Source organism: Microchirus variegatus (genome assembly GCF_963457635.1).
Source record: "Microchirus variegatus genome assembly, chromosome: 3".
NCBI classification, from domain to species: Eukaryota; Metazoa; Chordata; class Actinopteri; order Pleuronectiformes; family Soleidae; genus Microchirus; species Microchirus variegatus.
In genome coordinates, this window is record NC_139804.1 from 6852794 (window position 1) to 6872362 (window position 19569).

Sequence of the window (19569 nt, forward strand, 5' to 3'; positions counted from 1 at the left end):
CAAATCATGCGCATGTGGCGCCACCTACCGCCGTCTACCAATCATTGCAGTCAGTAGAGTCTCAGCTGCCGAGCAACCACGGGTTGCCAGTTACGTCAGAAAACGAAACCTAAAAGACCTCTGTGTTTTGAATTTGAGTGTAGTAACTGTTTTTGGACACATTCTTACATATGGCACCTTTAAATATAAAACTGTAGTGTTTCCCAAAGGGGTTTTTGGACACATCTATGGTGCATGTAAACAAGATAAGTCCCAAAAAAGCAGCAAATACCATCAAACATAAAGGTAATAGATAATAAACATGCATTTTTACATCTATAAATGTACAATATTGAGAAATATTAAACATTGTGAATGAATTTATAACAATTTATACTCAAATTATTGAATGTTAAAAGTGATCTTTTTAAAAACCTGATTGGAAAAAAGGGCCAAATTATTATTAACTTAGTCATAATAATCTGCCCAAATTACAGAAAAATGTGCATGTTTCTCCGGTTTAATGAAATGTACCATATACACATATATATCACATGTAGTTATTTAAAACTGTGTGATATTTCATAAGCGCCTCAGTGTGCGTGCAGTCGTATCTAAATATCCCGTAAAGAGGATCAAGTCTGTGCAGAGGAATTCCCTCAGTCATTTCCTGGAGAATCCCCCCCGTGACATTTGTGAGAGGGAAGACACCGACATGATCTCATTACATCTTTATTCTGTATGAAAAGTGTCTTATAAATAAAGTTTGATTGAGACCGTTTACCGTCAAACACACAAGAGTTTAGACCTGATGGAAACATCTGTATAATAATAATAATAAAGTAATTTTGCCCTGCGGACTTGATTATTTCGAGCAATTCGATTCAATTGAGAAAAATAACAACAGATTAATCGATTTAGGAAAATCAAGTTATTTACAGCCCCACAATCCTCCTTTGTTTGTCTCAAATCTGCGGAAACCGGCGCCCAGATTCACCTCAGCCAGAGATCATGCAATGTCCTCAGTTTCTAGGAAGAGTCTCCACTTATCTCATTAAAGACAATATCTGCTTTAGAGCTCTAAGCTCCCGTCAGTCGCAGTCGCATGAAGGTTCAGGGGGACGTCAGTGCTGCTGCAGGGTGCTCTGTATGAACTTTCCTCTGCTCCAGATCTCTGCAGCACTCAGTCAGGACAGAAGAACATAATAATAATAATACTTCTTCTTTGGGAATAATGGGAGGAAACTGCTCAAACCTGGACGATATCCTGGAGGAGGACATGCACCACTGGTACACCAAGTTCATGAGAGAGTCTCCCTCAGGTCTCATCACGCTCTTTGAGCTGAAGACGATGCTGGAAATGAACGGGATGACAGAGGAGGCCAGCAGCTACGTCGACCAGGTCTTCTACACCTTCGACATGGACGGGGTGAGGAAAACACTCCCACTCTTTTATGTGGATTAATGTGATTTTATTTACACATTTTCACAAAAAATACAGTTATACAGAGACAGTTGCTCTATATGACACACAATTGGAGACAGTACTAGTGGGAAATAAGCGAAAAATGTAAAGAATTATAAGATATTTTGAGATTACTGACACTGTGAGGGCACTTTCACAAAGCTTAGGACACAAGGTCATGTCCAACAGAGCAGAGCCGACCCAAGGCATAAGCGATCTAAGCCGCTGCTTAGGGCCCCGTGACCACTAGAGGTCCCCCAAGAGCAATTAACTCAATATAAAAAAGAAGTTTGGATTGCTGTAGTTTATTATTTTTATTTATAAACCATTTTTATTACCTTGTTCCGGGTGCCTCTGTTGATTGACATTATTATTTAAGTATTATATATTATATAAAAGGTTTGTTTTTATGTATTGATTCTCTGTATCGCCAGTAGGGGGAGTTGCTAAGTTTGCCAAATATTAATTGAAAGATTTTTCTGTCAGTTTGCAAATCTGGTGTCCGTGCAACAAAAAGTTCTCACATTTAGTTTTACAAGTATATTCGTTTCGTGACAGAGTAGAATAAGTAGAATACCTTTAGTATAGTAGGTGTGTGAATGAGTAAGAGAGGGCCCCAAAATCAAATTTTGCTTAGGGCCCCATGGAGGCTTGGGCCGGCCCTGCAACAGAGTCAGAATTATAACTAAATTCTTTTGTTTTTTGGTGCTGTAGGCTATAATTGAATAAAAAAGAATATATTAAAATATAGAAAAAAAAGTAGAAAAAACATAGTTATTTGAGTTATTTGCACAAAGTTATTCATCAGCAGCAGCAGTCAATGGACAAATACATTTAAACCAGAGGTCGGCAGGAGAATTGCATGTGCAAATAAAACAAATAAATGTAAATAATGATACTGCAAACAATATTTAACAAATGAAAATTCCATGAAATCTTCAGCAATTGCTTAAAATTTAAAAAACACCTTATGATGAATATATTGTAATATTTCTTCACTGACTGAATATTTCACGTGTTTTTCTCTGTGAATCTTTTGCAGGACGGCTACATAGACTTTGTGGAATATATCGCCGCAATAAGTTTGTTACTAAAAGGAGAAATAAACCAGAAACTAAAGTGGTATTTTAAGCTCTTCGATCAAGATGGAAACGGGAAAATAGACAAGGAGGAGCTGGAAACCATCTTTAAGGTATTTAAAGTATATATTCTCTTTAAAAATGTCACTTTTTCACGCTCGGTTTAAAAGGAATTCAGTTTGGCAGCTTACGAATCCTTGAATCGTGAAGCTTAGCTGCTCTAAAGCTAAAGAGCAGAAGCTGGGTTAACTGACCGTGAACTAGACGTGACATCTAATCCAAGGAGATTCTCATCTGACCCCAAATCTAAACATGTCCTCGTCTCTTACGCACTTCACCGTTCAAAGGTGAATCGTCACCTAATTATCCTCATAAATGTGATCTAACCTGCAGTTCAGCTCAGACGGCCTCACTCCACAGTTGTAGTCGCTGATGCAGTCGTGTAAAAATGTTTGGATTATAATTAACATTTAACTGTGTTCACTCGTCCTTTTAGGCAATTCAAGACATCACCAGGAGTTACGACATCCCTCCTGAGGAGATTGTGACGCTAATCTACGAGAAAATCGATGTCAACGGAGAAGGTAACAAAATATTTTGAAGGCGATGGGGCCTTAAATTAAACCAGACTAACTAATGCTAATGGCCCTTTGCACAGCAGTCATCACAGGTCTCAATAATCAAACTAATGATTGCTGAGTTCCATTTAGCCTCCTCAGTTTCAAGGTGCACACTGTTGTTCACTTTTCGTGTGGTTTTCATGCTTTTACTGTTGCTGTTACTGTTTTGCTGTTACTCAGACGTGTTTTGTTGGTCTGGTGGGCCTGCTTCATTTTTGGGGTTTTAATTTAATACATTTTATGTTAAATTCATGAAATGTGCAAATCACCAAGATGGATGGCAAATTCAAAAACTTCCTGTTGACCTGAGGCCATGGTTCCTATAGACTTTTTGGTTTGTCTTGGGCTCTGACATGTTTCTGCCAAGTTTCGTGAAATTTGGTGAAACTTAGTTTTGGCTTTGTCCTACCAGGTTTCACCTTATGGGGGCACTATGGAGCCAATTTACACCACTTTTGTGTACCTCAAAAATTATGTAATTTTGGGAGAATTTTTTTTTTCCGGGGAATTCCGATAGGCCCTTGTACCACTGTGTGAATGCTTTGGCTTTAATAAATCATGATACAAGCAAATGTATGTTTAATATAGTGTTTTCACAGCCATCTTGTGTAGCATCTTATATTATGTGCAGTGGCTTAAAATAAACACAACCTCACATTTAAAGTGCATTCCATTTAGATGAAGTCACAAAGTAACCATGTTCCTGTTGAGAAGTTTGAATATCTTGGGCTAGCTAGCCAGTGTTAGCCGCTGTTAGCTATAGCCTACCAGTCGTTAACAACAACAACAACAACAACAACAACAACAACACGTTCTACACAGTATTTTACTCGCACGAACATCGTAGCGACATGTCTACAGATAAAAAACGATTAGTACTCTATGTTTGACTGACTTAATGTGAGACAAATATGACAGAAGTTTAATTAAGAGTAAAAGCAGCAGACTGACTCAGGTGGCAGCCATCTTAGAATCCTATATCAGGCTGTTTTAGTTGAGTCTGACTAGAAACTCTGAATTATTGTCTTCCAACTAAAAGTGGAACACACCATAAGCCTTTCATTTGTACTTTAGGCAAGAGCCTTGCTTTTACAGGGTCTCTGCAGGTTTCAACAAGTCAAATTTAAGACTTTTTTAAGACCATAATGAATACAATTTAAGACCCATTTCACATCCATAATGGCAAAAAAGTACAAAAGACACGAAGGAAATTTAGAGCCACAAATCGTTGAAACTTGCACATACCCATCATATGCCAGCAATTTGGCTTAGCCGTGGGCTTTCGTTAAGTTTTCTCCACTGCTATGCTGTAACACACCGCGGCACACGCACAGCACACTAGCTAGTGGTGCTCGCTAAATTCTCACCGGGCAGCACAGGTGGCCTACTTTAGTTACGTGTTGTAGTTATGTTATCGCATACTCAAAAATCGCATGTTTTAAATAAAAGTAACGTTCATAGATTTTTAAGACCTTTCAAAATTGTATTTAAGACCTTTTAGGAGATTTTAGGAGAATTTAAGACATTTTAAGGCCTTAAATTCAAATGATTGGATTTAAGACTTTTTAAGACTTTTTAAGACCCCGCGGATACCCTGTTTTAAGTGACTGCCATCTTGTGCCTCCATGTTGCTACGGCCTTTAAAGGCGCCATATGTAAGAATGTGGCCAAAAACGGTTACTACACTCAAATTCAAAATACCGAGGTCTTTTAGGTTTTGTTTTCTCCGCCATTGTAGCTCAGACGTAACTGGCAACCCGTGGTTGCTCGGCAGCTGAGACTCTACTGACTGCAATGATTGGTAGACGGCGGTAGGTGGCACCACATGCTAAAACATGATTTCAAAACATAAACATGATTTTCAGTCTGCAAAATATTTTTTTTAATGCAAATATTTTGTCTGTACTGTTGTTGTTGGTGAGTTCAGTTTGTAATATGAACATTATTCCTGAGTCTCTGTGACATATTAGGAGGATTTTATGGCCAGTTGCTTTAGATTTATTACATAATGCACATTAAACCAGCATAAATGCTACTGCTGCTGCAAAGGCCTGAAGAAACTACATGCTAATATGTACTATGTCCCCGCTGTGTGGTGTCCTCAGGCGAGCTGACGCTGGAGGAGTTCATCAGTGGAGCGAGGCAACATCCTGACATCATGGACATGCTCAGTAAGATGATGGATCTCACCAACGTCCTGGAAATCATCATCAGAGGTCAACCCAAGAAAGCTCTGAAATGATCCTCATGCAGCTGGAGTGTATGGACTGTGCACTGACAGAAAGCTGCAGCACAGTGTTGATAAAAAAAAGAGTGACAGAGTGAAATAAATCCACCTCTGACTGCACGGAATGACATGAATGAAGAGCGTGGAGTGACAAAGTCCCACAGCAGATATGACCTTCTCTGAAAAGCTGCTCCACATGTGGTGAAAGGACTTAATCCTCTTCCTCCTGCTTGTGCTCTCACACACACACACACACACACACACGATGGTGGCCCTTTACTTTCGTTAAGGTTTAAAATCAGATTATGTGTTTGGAGGCTGAGTCTCGGTGAAGAGTCTCATAAATGACAAAGAGCAAGGTGAACAAATCACTTTGATTTATGTCATTTTCAGGAGTGAACTGAGCTGGAAAATGCTGTTTGATTTTCTCTCTTGGTTTGTTAGATAGCACAAAGCCGAGTGCAGTCTGTCCAAAAAAAGTCGCTTTTATATCTGAAACTATATAGAACATATTGAATGCACCTTTAAATTCTGATAAATCCTGTTGAAGACAAGTGCAAACCTCACTTTACTGGGGTTTCCAGATATTAACACTGTGTTGTTATCACGCCGTGGAATTGTTTTGTTTGTTGTCTTGTGCTCGGAAATGTTATCACTTGATGTATAGGAAAATTGTGGATTATCACTGAAAAGTATTTTAGCTGCAATTAAGGTCACATTGTTGCCTTAAAAACATCAATACAATGTTTTTCATTTTTAAAAAAATGTTCCTTTTGTTTATTTTTCAGTGCTGAAACTGAATGTACTTGTTCAAATACAATACTGTGTTAAACCAACATGTGTAATAAAAGATAGAATATGCACTTAGCAGCCACTTTATTAGGTACAGGGCAGATCTAATAAAGTGACTAAAAGTGCAACACATGGAATGTGAAAGCTTTGATATTTGTGTGTCACTCATTTACTGATGTAGTCACTGCTTCTTGACCAGTGAAAGAGCTCAACGACGCCATCTTGTGAGCAAGAAATTAAAAGAGACTCACTGTTGACAAATTTGAGTTGAATACAAACAAACTGCACGTGTTTTTTCCCTTTTTAACGCTTACATTTCCACGCCGGTCACCTGTCTCTCACCATGGATTTTATTGCACATTTCATTTCATCACTTAATTCACAAAAGGACGACAGCTTCAAGTCCAGTTTCTTTGGAACAGGATAGGATTTTATTGTATTGTGGTTTAAAAAATGCAAAAAATCTGTTTTGTAAGTCATCAAATGTTTCCATGTGAAAACTGGTCTTGAATATAAAATATAAACCAGTGCCTGTAGAGATTTCTTCCTGGACTCAACCTATGAATTTGTTATTTATGAGTGAAAATCTAAAAATTGAATTGCAAAATTAAAAACAAAACAGCTCGATCTTATTCCTTTTTGTGACCGAACCTCCATGTTCTGCCTTTGACATTTTATCTTCAGACATTCACAGAGGTCTAACTGTATGAGATAACCAGCAAATGTAAACACAGTTGACCTTGGCTTAATGCCATTTTTCCCCCCCTCTACTTTGGATCAAAACTGGACATCCCTCAGCTCACCGTGCAGCTTCAGCCACGTGCGCATGGTTAATCATCTTTTTTAAGGCCAAAAACAATAGGAACTTTGAGAAATCCAAGGTTGTGCAAATCAAATACGAGATAACGCTTTGACTCCAAATAGCACCCAAACATGTTCCTCAACGCATCGGATGACACGGTTGCATAACAACGCGCTGATCGTCCCACCTGTGCTCATCCTATAAGTTCACCACTATCTCCTCCATGTCTATGCACTGCATTCTGCGTCCCGCCACAGCAGAAGAACAGCTGAAACCATCCGACTGACACCATGCAGTTTGCCGAGGCCAGTTTCAACAAGAGCAGCCTCCTGCTGGCCGTGAGGCGATACAGCTCAGCGGTGAGCGACATGGAGCAGACCATTCTTCTGCCCAGCCTGCTGCGAGACGTGCCCTCCGACGACGTGTGGGACAGCGAGGAGGCCAAGGAGACGTGCGGAGACCTGTACAGGAACTACACCATGCTCAGAAACATAAGGAACACGGTGGAGAGCGGCCTGCTTCACCTGGGCGAGCGCAAGATCGCGGACGGCGCCGTGCTCCACCAAACCCTGGAGCCGCTTTTGGACACAGACCCTCAAGCTCTGTTTTGCTTCCACCTGAGGGGACTATTTTCTGTGATGAATAGCCTCACCGAGAAGTCTCAGAGCCTCACTGAGAAATACATGGACCTCGTCGGAGTCACCAAGTCACCATGAGGGAACATGAACTTATCAGATACAGTGACCACCAACAAATGTGGAATAATCATGCAATATCATAACCAATACTTTGATTAATCTTCATTTGTTAACAGTAATAACGCCTCGTTCAGATATAAGGCCAAATATACTGAAGATGTAAAAGGTACAGTGTGTAAAATTTAGCATCATTTATTGGTGAAGTCTCATGTTGATCCTTCACCCCACCTGTCCCTTACAAGTGTGTTGGCCTCAGAACTCAAAAGATGTTTATTTTGTCAATTGTGGGCTCCTGTAAAAAAAAAAAAAGTTTTCCAAAAAAGCTGCCTCCCTATAGCTGATCCTGCTCCACATGCTAAATTTCTCCCACACCAGAAATCTACTCTGCTCGAGTTTTATCCAAACAATAAAATAATGAAATTCTGAGAGAAAATGTTCAATCTTTTGGTGTTTCTTTTATTTACATATAGGTATATTTCACACAATAATGAATGCCAAAAAGACCACAGCAGCCTGCAAATGTTCTCTCTTCCTTCTCACCGGCTGCCAAAAGCTTAGCGGATCGGATGGAAAGGCTCGGTAATCTCTGCAAAGGTCTTCATTTCTGTTCACAGGAAAAATGGGTCAACAAAAGAGAAACAATTAATTAACTGACCGACATGTGTCAAAAGCTTCAGAAATGATGACATATTAAATAAAAAACAAACAGGAATGAAAACAAGCCAAGTAAGAAATTATCTCTTATCTAATATACATTATAGTCAGAATGATATGTAGACAATTAAGCAAAAACTGTACCTGCATCTCTGATGAATCAATTAATTTAATAAAAACCCACTTGGTATCTTTTATATAATGCTTCAAAAGTTGATCAGAATACTGTATGATCATTGATCTGTGGTATAATGCAGTAACATGCACAGAAAAACCAAATGAATGAATCACTAACCCTCACAGAGTGAACTGTGGACAACATGAGGAAACCAAAATCAGAATAACTTTGTCTGTCAGGACAGAAAATCGTCTTTGAGGTGGCTCAATATTTCACCACCATGAAATATGCTACAAGTGAGCCATTAAGAGCATCTTAATATAAAGTGGCATAGTGCATGTACAGGTGTACATTGTGAACACATGAACATAATATCAACATCAATAAACACAAACACAGGAACTGCAAGTGCAATAAAATAATTCACATTACAGTGAGAAAGAAAACTGCACTTGACTTAAGATGTTTAAATATAAAACCTTACCCTTTGGGGCAAACACCTCTGGGTGATGTACCATGTACTTGTTCATATCCCGCTCATATTTGGCGTATCTATAGTTTTCGATCTTTGTGATGTGGTAACCGATGAACCATCCGATAGTTGTCAGCAGGACCTGTCGATGGACACCTAAACAAAAAACAAACACACATCATGACGATGCTTTGATAAACAAAAAGCTCTCATTGATCATTTGACGATAAATCTTGCAATTATGGAAATATTCACATTCAAACTCGAACTTTACTATATCTACTATCTACTCAAAATGAATCAATTATCGAAATAGCTGATGTAAGCGATTCATTACCAATGCAGCCCTTCCTTCACTTAAACTACGTTAAACTGAAACCGAGAAAAGTTTCTAAATGCGTCGTGTCATTCTGAATATCTAAACGCTTATTTTAACTTTCAGGATTAAGTGTTAGAAACACAGTGACTGAGTCTGACAGCGAATTAGCAAACATGCTAACCTGACTTTAGCGGCGGCCTGAGGTTGAGACCATTGTGGATCATCGCGGAGCACCAGCCAGCAGCGCCCAACCACACCGAGGTCCTGTTCACGACCCCCGGGGGAGGAAGAGACTTCGCCTCGTCTGGAAGTAATCCCATGGCGAGAAAAAAAGGAGTTTAAGAATGGCTTCGTCCCTGTTGTTCGGATTCAGATGCTACTATCGCCTCACAGAGGAGGAAGTCAAGGGCATGACGTGCAATCGGGAAAACACGTCCGGGCAAAAACCTTTCAAACAACTCAGTTCCGCCAAGACTGTTTCCTAGCAACCAAAAAGAAAGTACAACAATTTTAAAGATTACTTTGTCGCAACCTATCGAAGCATAAATAGTAATGACAATAATAATACTATAGATGAAATACTTCAATCGGCCACGTGTTAGAAGCGATTATTTACACGAGAAGCAACGTTTAGTACTATGTACTTATAGCTAGTGACACCCCAGCTAATTCCCAGAACGTTCTCCCTGAAGGTGTGCCCTTTATAGAACCTTTATAGAACGTTCTGACACAATCAGATTTTAATCTCGGAATTCTGAGTGTACACTAAAAATACTTTTTTTTTAAGTAGACTTTTCACAGAATTATATTTTATTATAATTTTTTTTTATTTGTTTCCCCACAAATATCACATGTGGCCCTATTCCTCTTCCGTAGTTGTGGAATTTATACATTTTATTCTCGTTATTATTTACTGATTTACTCTGAATGTGAGCAGATGACATCATAGAGTGCAGTCCTCCTCCTCATCATCATCATCATCATCAGAGAGGCTGCTGCTCCTGCCTCTGCTGCTTCCACAGCCGCAGGAATTATGCTCTTCTTTCCATCTGTGGTTTCCCCCGTTTGATGAACAAACCTATGCAAACCAAGTAGTTATCAGAGCGGGGATCTCCCCGTCTTTGTGGTAAGTGTGAACAATTTTTTGTGTTTTTTTTCCTCATCTCAGCTGCTGCAGATTGAGCCAAAATGGCTCCACAGTATCACGCTAGCTGCTGTAGCTACTGTTGTTGCTAGCTTAGCCTCGCCTTAAATGGCGCTCAACCTAAAACAGTATAAGACAATTTTACTTTTAAAAAAATAACTACAACAACAACAAACAAACACGTAATGTTTGGTCAGACTGTGTACATTGTTTACATGTTGCATAAACAACAAGAAGAGGAAACGGGAAGGAAGGAAATGCGACACCGGGAAAACTGTCATTTACATGCAGCAGAAATCACAGCGACAAATAATGAGCAGCTGCATCTTTTAACTGACCTTTAAACATTTATATTGTTCTGTAAACAACTATCAAACAACAATAAATGCTTTGTTTATTTGACACACAGCAGGCCTGGTTTTGTTTTTAGTGTAAAATAACGGTGCAGATGCAGAGAATGTGCAGAAATAGCTGTGATTTGATGTCTTTGTTTTCACCATTTATGGACATCTTTGTAAAAATAAGGATTATATTCAGAATTGACCATATGTTGATTATTTTCCCGATTAATTGAGTTCTTGTTTGGTTCATATAATATCAGGAAACGTTGAATTGATGTTTTGTTTTGTCCTTAAACCAAAATTAATGAGTTTGAATTATTTTTTTGTTATATGAAGAAAATAAACAAGAAAATATTCACATTTAATAATCTGAAAAATCAGAAAACTTGTGTTAATTATTGAAAAAATACAAAACGATTATTCGATTATCAAAGTATTTGACGATTGATTTAGTAATCTATTAATAATCAATTAATTACATAATCATTTATTGCATAAAAGTCCTATAGAAATATAAAAAAAAAAATCTGTAACAGCATTTTAGCTGAGTCATGTTGTGGGGCTGTTTATTTCTTCATTATGGGAGATGAATACTTGTGACACAGTTGGAGAACTAGCTAGAAATGACTCAGCACAAATGTGTTGTTAATACCTTTGGCTAAAATCAGACTGATATCGGCCGATACTTGAGTTTGTGATATCGTTATCGGAGACAAAACAAGTGGTATCGTGCTATCCTGAGTTTTAATGATTTCTTTGTTATATGGAGCAAAGAAACCAGAAAATATTCACATTCAAGAGGCTGAAAAATCGGAAAACTTAACTAATTATTGGAAGAAAATACTCAAAGCCAATAATGATGATCAAAACAGTTGACTACTAATATTGTAATGAATTAAACGAATAACTGTTGCAGTCCCACTGTAATAAATTCACAGTAAAATCATGTTTTTCATGCTTAAAGTAGGCAATAACTTCATAAATAAATCTTCATATTTAATCATTTTATTATAAATTGGCTGCGTTTGCACAGTTTTTACATGTTACGCTGAAGTAAACCCTGTAATTAAACACAAACACAAAATAATCATGTTTTTTTGCCCAATAAATGGTCAAATTAAATATAGTAGTTAATGACAACTTCATCATGGTCACAGATAATTTTTATTTATGTTTTTTCATCACATTCCGTTTTTGCTGTAGCGTGATTTTGCCGTCTGTGCACAATATTGTGTGCACAATGGATTACGTGCAGTTTTTTATTGTTTTGATTGGTGCAGCTGGTGTTGTTTCGTGTTTGTATTGTGCTGCACTTGGGTCCAAGACAATTAAGTATCTTGTATTGTTTGTTTCTCATCACAGAGCCTCGATTTACAAATTAAATCCAATTGAATTATTTAAATTTGATGAGGACTTAAGACAATCTTGCCCAAATAATGTTACTATGTTACGACTATATCTTAATTTAATGTTTTTTTAATTAATTTACAGTTCCACACAATCACAAACTCTAGTCGTGATTTAATTTCCATAAATAAATATTATGTTGATTTCAAAATAAAAGCATTTTTATGAGATAATATGAAGCCCTATTTTTGTGCTGTTTGTAGATGATTCAGTCCAGCAGTGTTTTTGCAAGATTCCCACAAAAACATTAGTCATTTCATTTAAATGCATAAACTACGTGTCTTTTAAGACGTGAAAATGATGAAAATCTAGTGGACAAAACATGTTTTGTCATTGTTTTCTTTAAAGTTTAAGATCTTCTTTGTGACGCAGCCTCAGCAACAACATGGCATTTAATCAAAATGAGTCTGATAAAAGTATATCATTGATAACCAGAGATTTATTTTGCTCATTCAAACGTGTGTCTGTGTTGTTGCGACACACACGGATGAAGGGGATGTTTAACCTTTGATGTCTGCCTCTCTGTACGCTTTGTTCTCGTCAGTTTTTAATGACCTGTAATTTATTCCGATGTTGTTTATCTGGCTTGAGTGCGTTCAGTCATCTCCCTCTCCCTCCTTCTCCTCGTCTGTTTTGTTTCCCTCAGTTTAGGATGAGCATGGAAGATTATGACTACCTGTTCAAGATAGTTCTGATAGGAAATGCTGGCGTGGGGAAGACGTGTCTCGTGCGGCGCTTTACTCAGGTTTGTGCTCGTCATTATTGTTCATACGGGAGATTATGCAGATTAATTTAAATAAAATGAGATTCTGTGAAATAAAATTGTCTTTGTTTTCAGGGCCTTTTCCCACCTGGACAAGGGGCTACTATCGGAGTAGATTTCATGATTAAAACTGTGGAAATCAAAGGGGAGAAGGTCAAGGTATGTGATTTTAGCTGTTTACACATATTTGTAAATACACATTGTTTTACCAGTGTATACAGAGAAAAAGCAAAGGAAGAATAGATATAAAGAATATATATTCCTACTATAGTTGACTTGAAGATCAGCAACTATTAAGGAATTATTTAACAACTGCATTAATCGCAAAAGCTGTAAGGGAATGGTAATTTTTTATTGAAAAACACATTAAAAATAAAACCAGTGTATGCAAATCTGTGTTTTCTTGTGTCTCAGACATCAAGGGAAGCTCAGCTTCCTCTAAAATGTCAAAGTCAAACATGTTCTTTGTTGTATTTTACATTTCAATACTAAGACTACATGCGCTGGAACGGGATTAGAACGCGTCGCTAGTTCGTTCAGAATCAGCCGTTTATCGCGGACGACGGATCGTCTTGCGTGATTTTCAGTTAAGCTCAGCTTCAACTGTTCTCTCTGAGACGACACAGAATAAGTTTATTTCACTGCGATGAGCTCAGCGCTGATTGGAGGACAAATGCGGCAGAAAATGTCACTTCCACGGAAGCTCGGCTTCTCTGGGAGTGAATTTCAGTTTTACATAATTGTCGCGTTTCCTTGTTCTAGTTGTTTGTTGGAAGAATTTATGTGTAAATAACTGGGCCTGAAATAAGCCAAATACCGATTTTTATTGCAATTTCGATTAACTGTTTAGCCCTAGACCTCCATATATTCTTAAAAACATGCTGTTTGTCATTTAGACCATAGGATATCCCAGATATTACAGTTAATACTACACCAACTTCACACTCTACTGCAATTTTCAAATCTCAGGAGGAGCAATATTTGTCAAAGCCAAAATATGTGTGTCAAAATCTAATTTCATACACATCTTAATCTATGGACTGAAGAGAACATCTTTGTTTGTTCATGAAAATGAGAATAATAATAATGTAAAAATGACCATTCTGTCTCATATCACAACTGCAATTCCTGTCCAAATAATCACAATTATTAGATATTTATTCAGAACCGTTCAGCCCTACTGTGTAATAAGTTTGTGAACGCTGCAATTATAGCTCTAAAAACTATAATTACGCTTCTCTGGATACAACGTGAAACATTACGCGATCCATTAAACTGTGTCTTGTAATTGTTTTGTCAGGTATATGTTTTTTATTTTCCTGAAATACTTTGCTGATTTGTCATAGTTTGCATGTACAGATGCTCACTCTGCTCTGCTTCAAATGTGTGTTTCCCAGCTGCAGATATGGGACACAGCTGGACAGGAGAGATTTCGCTCCATTACTCAGAGTTATTACCGCAGTGCCAACGCCCTCATTCTTACCTATGACATAACCTGTGAGGACTCCTTCAGGTGCCTTCCAGAGTGGCTGAGGGAGATTGAGCAGTACGCCAACAACCAGGTGGTGACTATATTAGTCGGTAAGTCAACTGGAAACCAAATAACGTGATGGATTTCACTTGAACTTGACCTGTTTTTTTTTTTAAGTCGGTATGAATTCCTGAACTGGGATCAGCCTCAGTTTCTATTTGTTTTTTAAATGTTTCATGATGTTCAACTTAAATCAAAGTACATATTCATCACTCTTCATCCCAAGGAGGAAAAAAAGTTTAATTTACACTAGGGAATGCTTTTAAAGAACGCTGAAACTTCAGCCAAGGCCGCTGAGTTTCCCACAGTGTCAATGCAGATCGAGATTTCAGCCAATGAGCTGCTAGATTCTTTTAATCTGTAGATTATTTTCCTGATTAAATGGTGAAAATTAGAAAGAAATTACAGTATGTTGTTTTCATTCGTCTTGTTTGGTCCCCAAACCAAAATAATTGAGTTTTAAACCTTTTCTTTTATTATTCCGAGCAAATAAACTAGAAAAATTCATATTTAAGAAGCTAAATAATCAGAGAACTTGTCATAAAATAATAAAGACGTTTTTATCAGAGTTACTAAAGAAAATTGTTGAAAATTGTGGGGGAAAAAACCCGGAAATTATATTGTTTTCAAGCCACAAACAAAATTTAAAGGGCTGTTTCACCCATTTCCCCCCCCTTGGTCAAATGAAGAAGTGTCAGATTAAATTTGACCACTTTTTATTTAATGTATTTGATTTTTTCCCCACATCTTTTACGCATAAAACATGACAGAAGCACAGTAAAGAGCCGTGTCAGGCTTTTATTTTCTTTTAAGGAAGTGTCTTTGACTTTGACTGTTGTTGTGGGAATGAGACTGTTCTGGGAATTAGTCAAAGAAATGGTATATCATTAAATAATCATTTTACGTCGCCCTTAAAAACAATTCCATCCCAGTTCGTGCTAATATACATTTTGACACTTTATAGTTTTGAGTTATGCTGCTCTCAGGCAAACGAGGCCCAAAGACATCACCGTCTTGGCGGAGGTAAAAAAAAAAAAAAAAAGGTAATAAAGTCAAAATGAAAACAGACAGAGTTGTAAGTGAAACCGTTAAAACATACTGTGCCCAGACTTTTACTGAACATCATTTCTCTGAAGGTCAGAGAATCGAGTAACAGATTCCACATCTTTCACCGCTGAAGGTGTTTTCCCAAAGTCAAATAAATCTGTGTGAAAGTGTAAAACGTCACGTATTTGACCCACAAACATCTTAAAGATCTTTAAAATCTAAATTTTTAATCCCGTGATAATGTTATTTGGTAGAAAAAAGTCTTATTCTATCTCGAAGCAGCCGCTCCTGAGTAGTTTGTTTTTCATGATGTGCATTTTAGCGATGTGTTCTTGGTGGATTTTTTCTTTTAAAATCAAAAATAATTCTGACCAGGAATCCAAAACCCTCACAGTGTCCGCGCTCACATCCATCACAATCGCCCACCACCGTTTATTTTTTCTTCTGTTTCTCCACCCACCACTGTTCAGAAACACCATCTGTGTCTTTATTTTCAGAGCCACCTTGGTGCTGTGCTACCGAGCGAGATTAGAGGCTAGATTAGTGAATCTGAAACACAGACTAAACCTGGTCCAGACCAGGTTCTGTTCAGGGTTTGAGATTCAGATCGGCACTAAAAATAAACACTCAGCATTTTATATATATATATTTTTTGTAGTTTAAAATATATTTTTTGTAGTTTAAAATATATTTTTTGTAGTTCAAAATGTCGTTTTTGTAGTTCAAAATGTAGTTTGTGGTTCAAACTTTATTTTTTTGTAGTTTAAATTTATTTTTTGTAGTTTAAAATTTATTTTTTGTAGTTTAAATGTATTTGTCTTAGTTTAAATTAATGTTGTTGTTTAAAATGCATTTTTGATGTTTAAAAATGTATTTTTGTAGTTTAAAATAATTTTTTTGTAGTTTGAAATGCATTTTTGTAGTTTAAAATTTATTTTTTGCAGTTTAAATGTATTTGTTGTAGTTTAAAATGCATTGATGTAGTTTAAAATGTATTTCTTGTAGTTTAAATGTATTTTTTTGTAGTTCAAAAAATAGTTTGTAGTTCAAAATGTATTTTTTTGTAGTTTAAATGTATTTTTGTAGTTTAAAATACATTTTGTAGTTTAAAATGTATTTTTTGTAGTTTAAATATATGTGTCTTAGTTTAAAATGAATGTTGTGGTTTAAAATTTATTTTTGTAGTTTAAACTTATTTTTTGTGTTTTAAAATATATCTTTTGTCGTTTAAAATGCATCTAATAGTTAAAAATGTATTTGTTTTGTTGTTTATGTAGTTCTATTACTAATCTGAAGTTGGCAGTTTTGAACCACCACCTTGCTACTTCTTGCCTCTGACTGAAGATTAAAGTTCTCATCCCTCCTCTGACTCTGCGACACACAACATTTCCATGTCTTCCAGGTAATAAAATAGATCTGGCAGAGAAGCGGGAGGTTCTCCGACAGAGGGCTGAAGACTTCGCCGAGTCCCAGAGCATGCTCTATCTGGAGACCTCGGCCAAAGAGTCCGACAACGTGGAGAAACTCTTCCTGGACCTGGCCTGCGAGCTCATCCGAGAGGCCAAGCAGAACAAGCTGGACAACAATGACACTGCCCCGATGCCCGGCGAGGGTAAAACCATCAATTACTTGAGCTGCTGCAGTCTCAACTAGAGAGACTCATGTGACTGTAGAGCCCCACGATGCCTCTGTCGCTCTAAGATGGCGTTCAGCCTCTCGGTTATTTCATTTCTAGTCCATTACCTTTTTTAAAAAAGCTGTTACAAGGGAGTTAGTCAGCTTTAGTTCAGCTTTCAAGGCACTATTTTAAGGCACCGCCATTCTGGATAACATTATCCTCAGTGCAACAGGATATAAAGTAACGTTTGTCTGCGTGACGCGTCCAGGAATCTCGAGTAGGGCTCTCAATTATGTCCACTTCACGCTCAAATAGCAGAATTTTATTCCTGCGTTGTCAGGCTTCATTTTGAATTAATTCAGCATCAGTGTTTTCACCAGCAGCAGTATTATTATTGTGTGAGTGAAAAGCTTAACCAGGTGTTTTGTTACAGACTCAACAAAGCTGACGTGACTGGAGGTTTTCTGTAAATGTTTACTCACATAATATATGTGTAAGTTGCAAAAAAACAAGCATTGCAGGCTTTTTCTGTGGAAGCAGTCGCACAATTAATTACAGATGCGTATTTCTGCCACACCAGCAAAACAAAAACAGATCAGTATTGTGTTATAACGTGAGAAGTTTATTGTGAAAAACAATATAAGTTTATCTGGAAGAACCTCAGCTGGAGATGATGAATAATTTGAGGAGGTAAATGTCGTCTAAGGACAGGAAATTAAATTCTTACCAGAAGAGATACATGAGCACATTATATACCATAGGGTATATACCATAGGATGCACATATGACTACATCCCTTTTCAAAATAAGGTGTTCTCGCAAATAAATTAAGTAAAAAGTATTTGATGTGGGATAAAAACATGTTTCTCTAAGAAATCGTTCATGAAACGTATACTGCTGGACCACTGGCACAAGTACTATGAAGTTCTTTTACTGTGTATTTTCTCAGTAATCCATAGACAAAGTCCCTCAGATCGAACAAGATTATTATTGTTGTTGTTGTTGTTGTTGTTGTAACGATAAACGGTCACATAAAAACGCGGTAAATGCGATAAACGGTCATGTAAAAACGTATATCGTTCCAATGATAAACTGTCACGTAAAAATGCGATAATTGGTCATGCATAAACATATATTGTTCCAACGATAAACGGTCACAAGAAAACGCAGTAAATGCGATAAACGGTCATGTAAAAACGTATATCGTTCCAATGATAAACTGTCACGTAAAAATGCGATAATTGGTCATGCATAAACATATATTGTTCCAACGATAAACGGTCACAAGAAAACGCTAAACGTATATTGTTCTAACAATAAACGATCACCTAAAAACGCGATAAACGTATGTTGCTTTAACAATAAATGGTCACGTAAAAACGCAAAATGCATATTGTTCTTACAATAAACGATCTTGTAAAAAAGTGAAATGTATATTGCTCTAACGCTTAACAGTCACGCAATACATGAAACACATGCTGGTGTTACAAAAATACGCTTCCGTACTTAATCATTAATTTCCAACAAGTCTCTCTGTTGTTTTTTTTGCTCTGAGAATTGCATAAAATGTTAATTAACCTTTTCATAATCTGATATTTTTGTTTGTGTAGTTCTTTGCACCTGGCATTTACAGACTGTGAAATATTTGTTCCCAGTTGATTGTTTTTCTTGCTGCTAAGATATCGTTTAATAACGTTAATTAAGACACACTCATGCTTATAATAACTACTACACTGAAGCTGTTATTATTTTTGTTTGTGAACTATTACAGTTAGTCAGCTGATTTAGTATGAAGCAAGCGAATCTTTGAACAGTTTAATAACTTGATGAAATATTAGTTTTGACCATCAGCTGTAACTTTTACCCTCAGACGTTAATATTTCTGCTTAATTTTGTTTTTTAAAAAAACGTTTGTTCATGTAGTTTTTGTACGGCTTGTTGTACTTATGCTTTTATTGTGACATTTGATTGCCCTGCATGTTTTTGCCATTAATTTGTAGCGTCTAACTTTTATATTTTTGCCATAACTGTCATGTACTGTATTGCACAAAGCCGTATACTGCACACTTATTATTTGTTATTGTAGCATTTCTTTGTCTTTAGTTGTACAGACTTGGAGAAAATTTTGGCACTTTTGCTTTTATACTTTTGTTTGTTTGTTTTTGTTTTTTTCAATAATCCCTTTGTACAACCGGCGAGTGTTTTGTTTTGCCTTTTTATCTTGAAACGTAAACAGCATTGACTGTTGTTTCTTTGCATCTTGTCAACACAGTATGAGAAATACAAAGGAAAACACTGATGGGATGTTGTGCTTTTTTTCTTTTTGTGTACCAAATAATCTCTAAAACTACTCTGTATATTAACATTAAATAGTTGCACAAAATGTTTGGATTGGTTTTTGTTATTCTTAATGAGACTGTAAATGATTTTAGTTGGTAGATGAATAATTTCTAAGTAATGTTTAGTAAATTAACTACAACAGATTTCATGAAA

General features: G+C 36.9%; 4 protein-coding genes across 5 annotated transcripts; 3 read left to right on the forward strand and 1 right to left on the reverse strand.

Moving 5' to 3' along the window:
- Positions 1 to 1213: 1213 nt before the first annotated feature.
- On the forward strand, positions 1214 to 5385 carry guca1c (guanylate cyclase activator 1C; the record flags this gene model as incomplete). The annotated part of the gene is made up of 4 exons (XM_083886418.1): positions 1214 to 1408; positions 2487 to 2636; positions 3020 to 3107; positions 5249 to 5385. The coding sequence occupies 4 exons, from the start codon at positions 1214 to 1216 to the stop codon at positions 5383 to 5385; spliced, it is 570 nt and encodes a 189-aa protein (XP_083742544.1).
- A 1869-nt stretch (positions 5386 to 7254) lies between these two features.
- Positions 7255 to 7680, forward strand: thrsp (thyroid hormone responsive; the record flags this gene model as incomplete). The annotated part of the gene is made up of 1 exon (XM_083886419.1): positions 7255 to 7680. One exon carries the CDS (start codon positions 7255 to 7257, stop codon positions 7678 to 7680), a length of 426 nt encoding a protein of 141 aa, XP_083742545.1.
- A 428-nt stretch (positions 7681 to 8108) lies between these two features.
- Positions 8109 to 9648, reverse strand: ndufc2 (NADH:ubiquinone oxidoreductase subunit C2). The gene is made up of 3 exons (XM_083887148.1): positions 9407 to 9648; positions 8919 to 9062; positions 8109 to 8266 (listed from the first exon to the last, which is right to left on the reverse strand). Exons 1-3 carry the CDS (start codon positions 9543 to 9545, stop codon positions 8217 to 8219), a joined length of 333 nt encoding a protein of 110 aa, XP_083743274.1. The 5' UTR covers positions 9546 to 9648; the 3' UTR covers positions 8109 to 8216.
- Positions 9649 to 10209: 561 nt separating this feature from the next.
- rab30 (RAB30, member RAS oncogene family) lies at positions 10210 to 19449 on the forward strand. 2 transcript variants are annotated; one of them, XM_083887375.1, is made up of 5 exons: positions 10210 to 10351; positions 12764 to 12862; positions 12956 to 13039; positions 14278 to 14461; positions 16861 to 19449. In XM_083887375.1, the coding sequence occupies exons 2-5, from the start codon at positions 12770 to 12772 to the stop codon at positions 17109 to 17111; spliced, it is 612 nt and encodes a 203-aa protein (XP_083743501.1). In that variant the 5' UTR covers positions 10210 to 10351; positions 12764 to 12769; the 3' UTR covers positions 17112 to 19449. The 2 variants fall into 2 exon arrangements, with proteins under 2 accessions (XP_083743501.1, XP_083743502.1); XM_083887376.1 differs by having other exon boundaries at positions 10232 to 10351; positions 12769 to 12862.
- Positions 19450 to 19569: the final 120 nt, after the last annotated feature.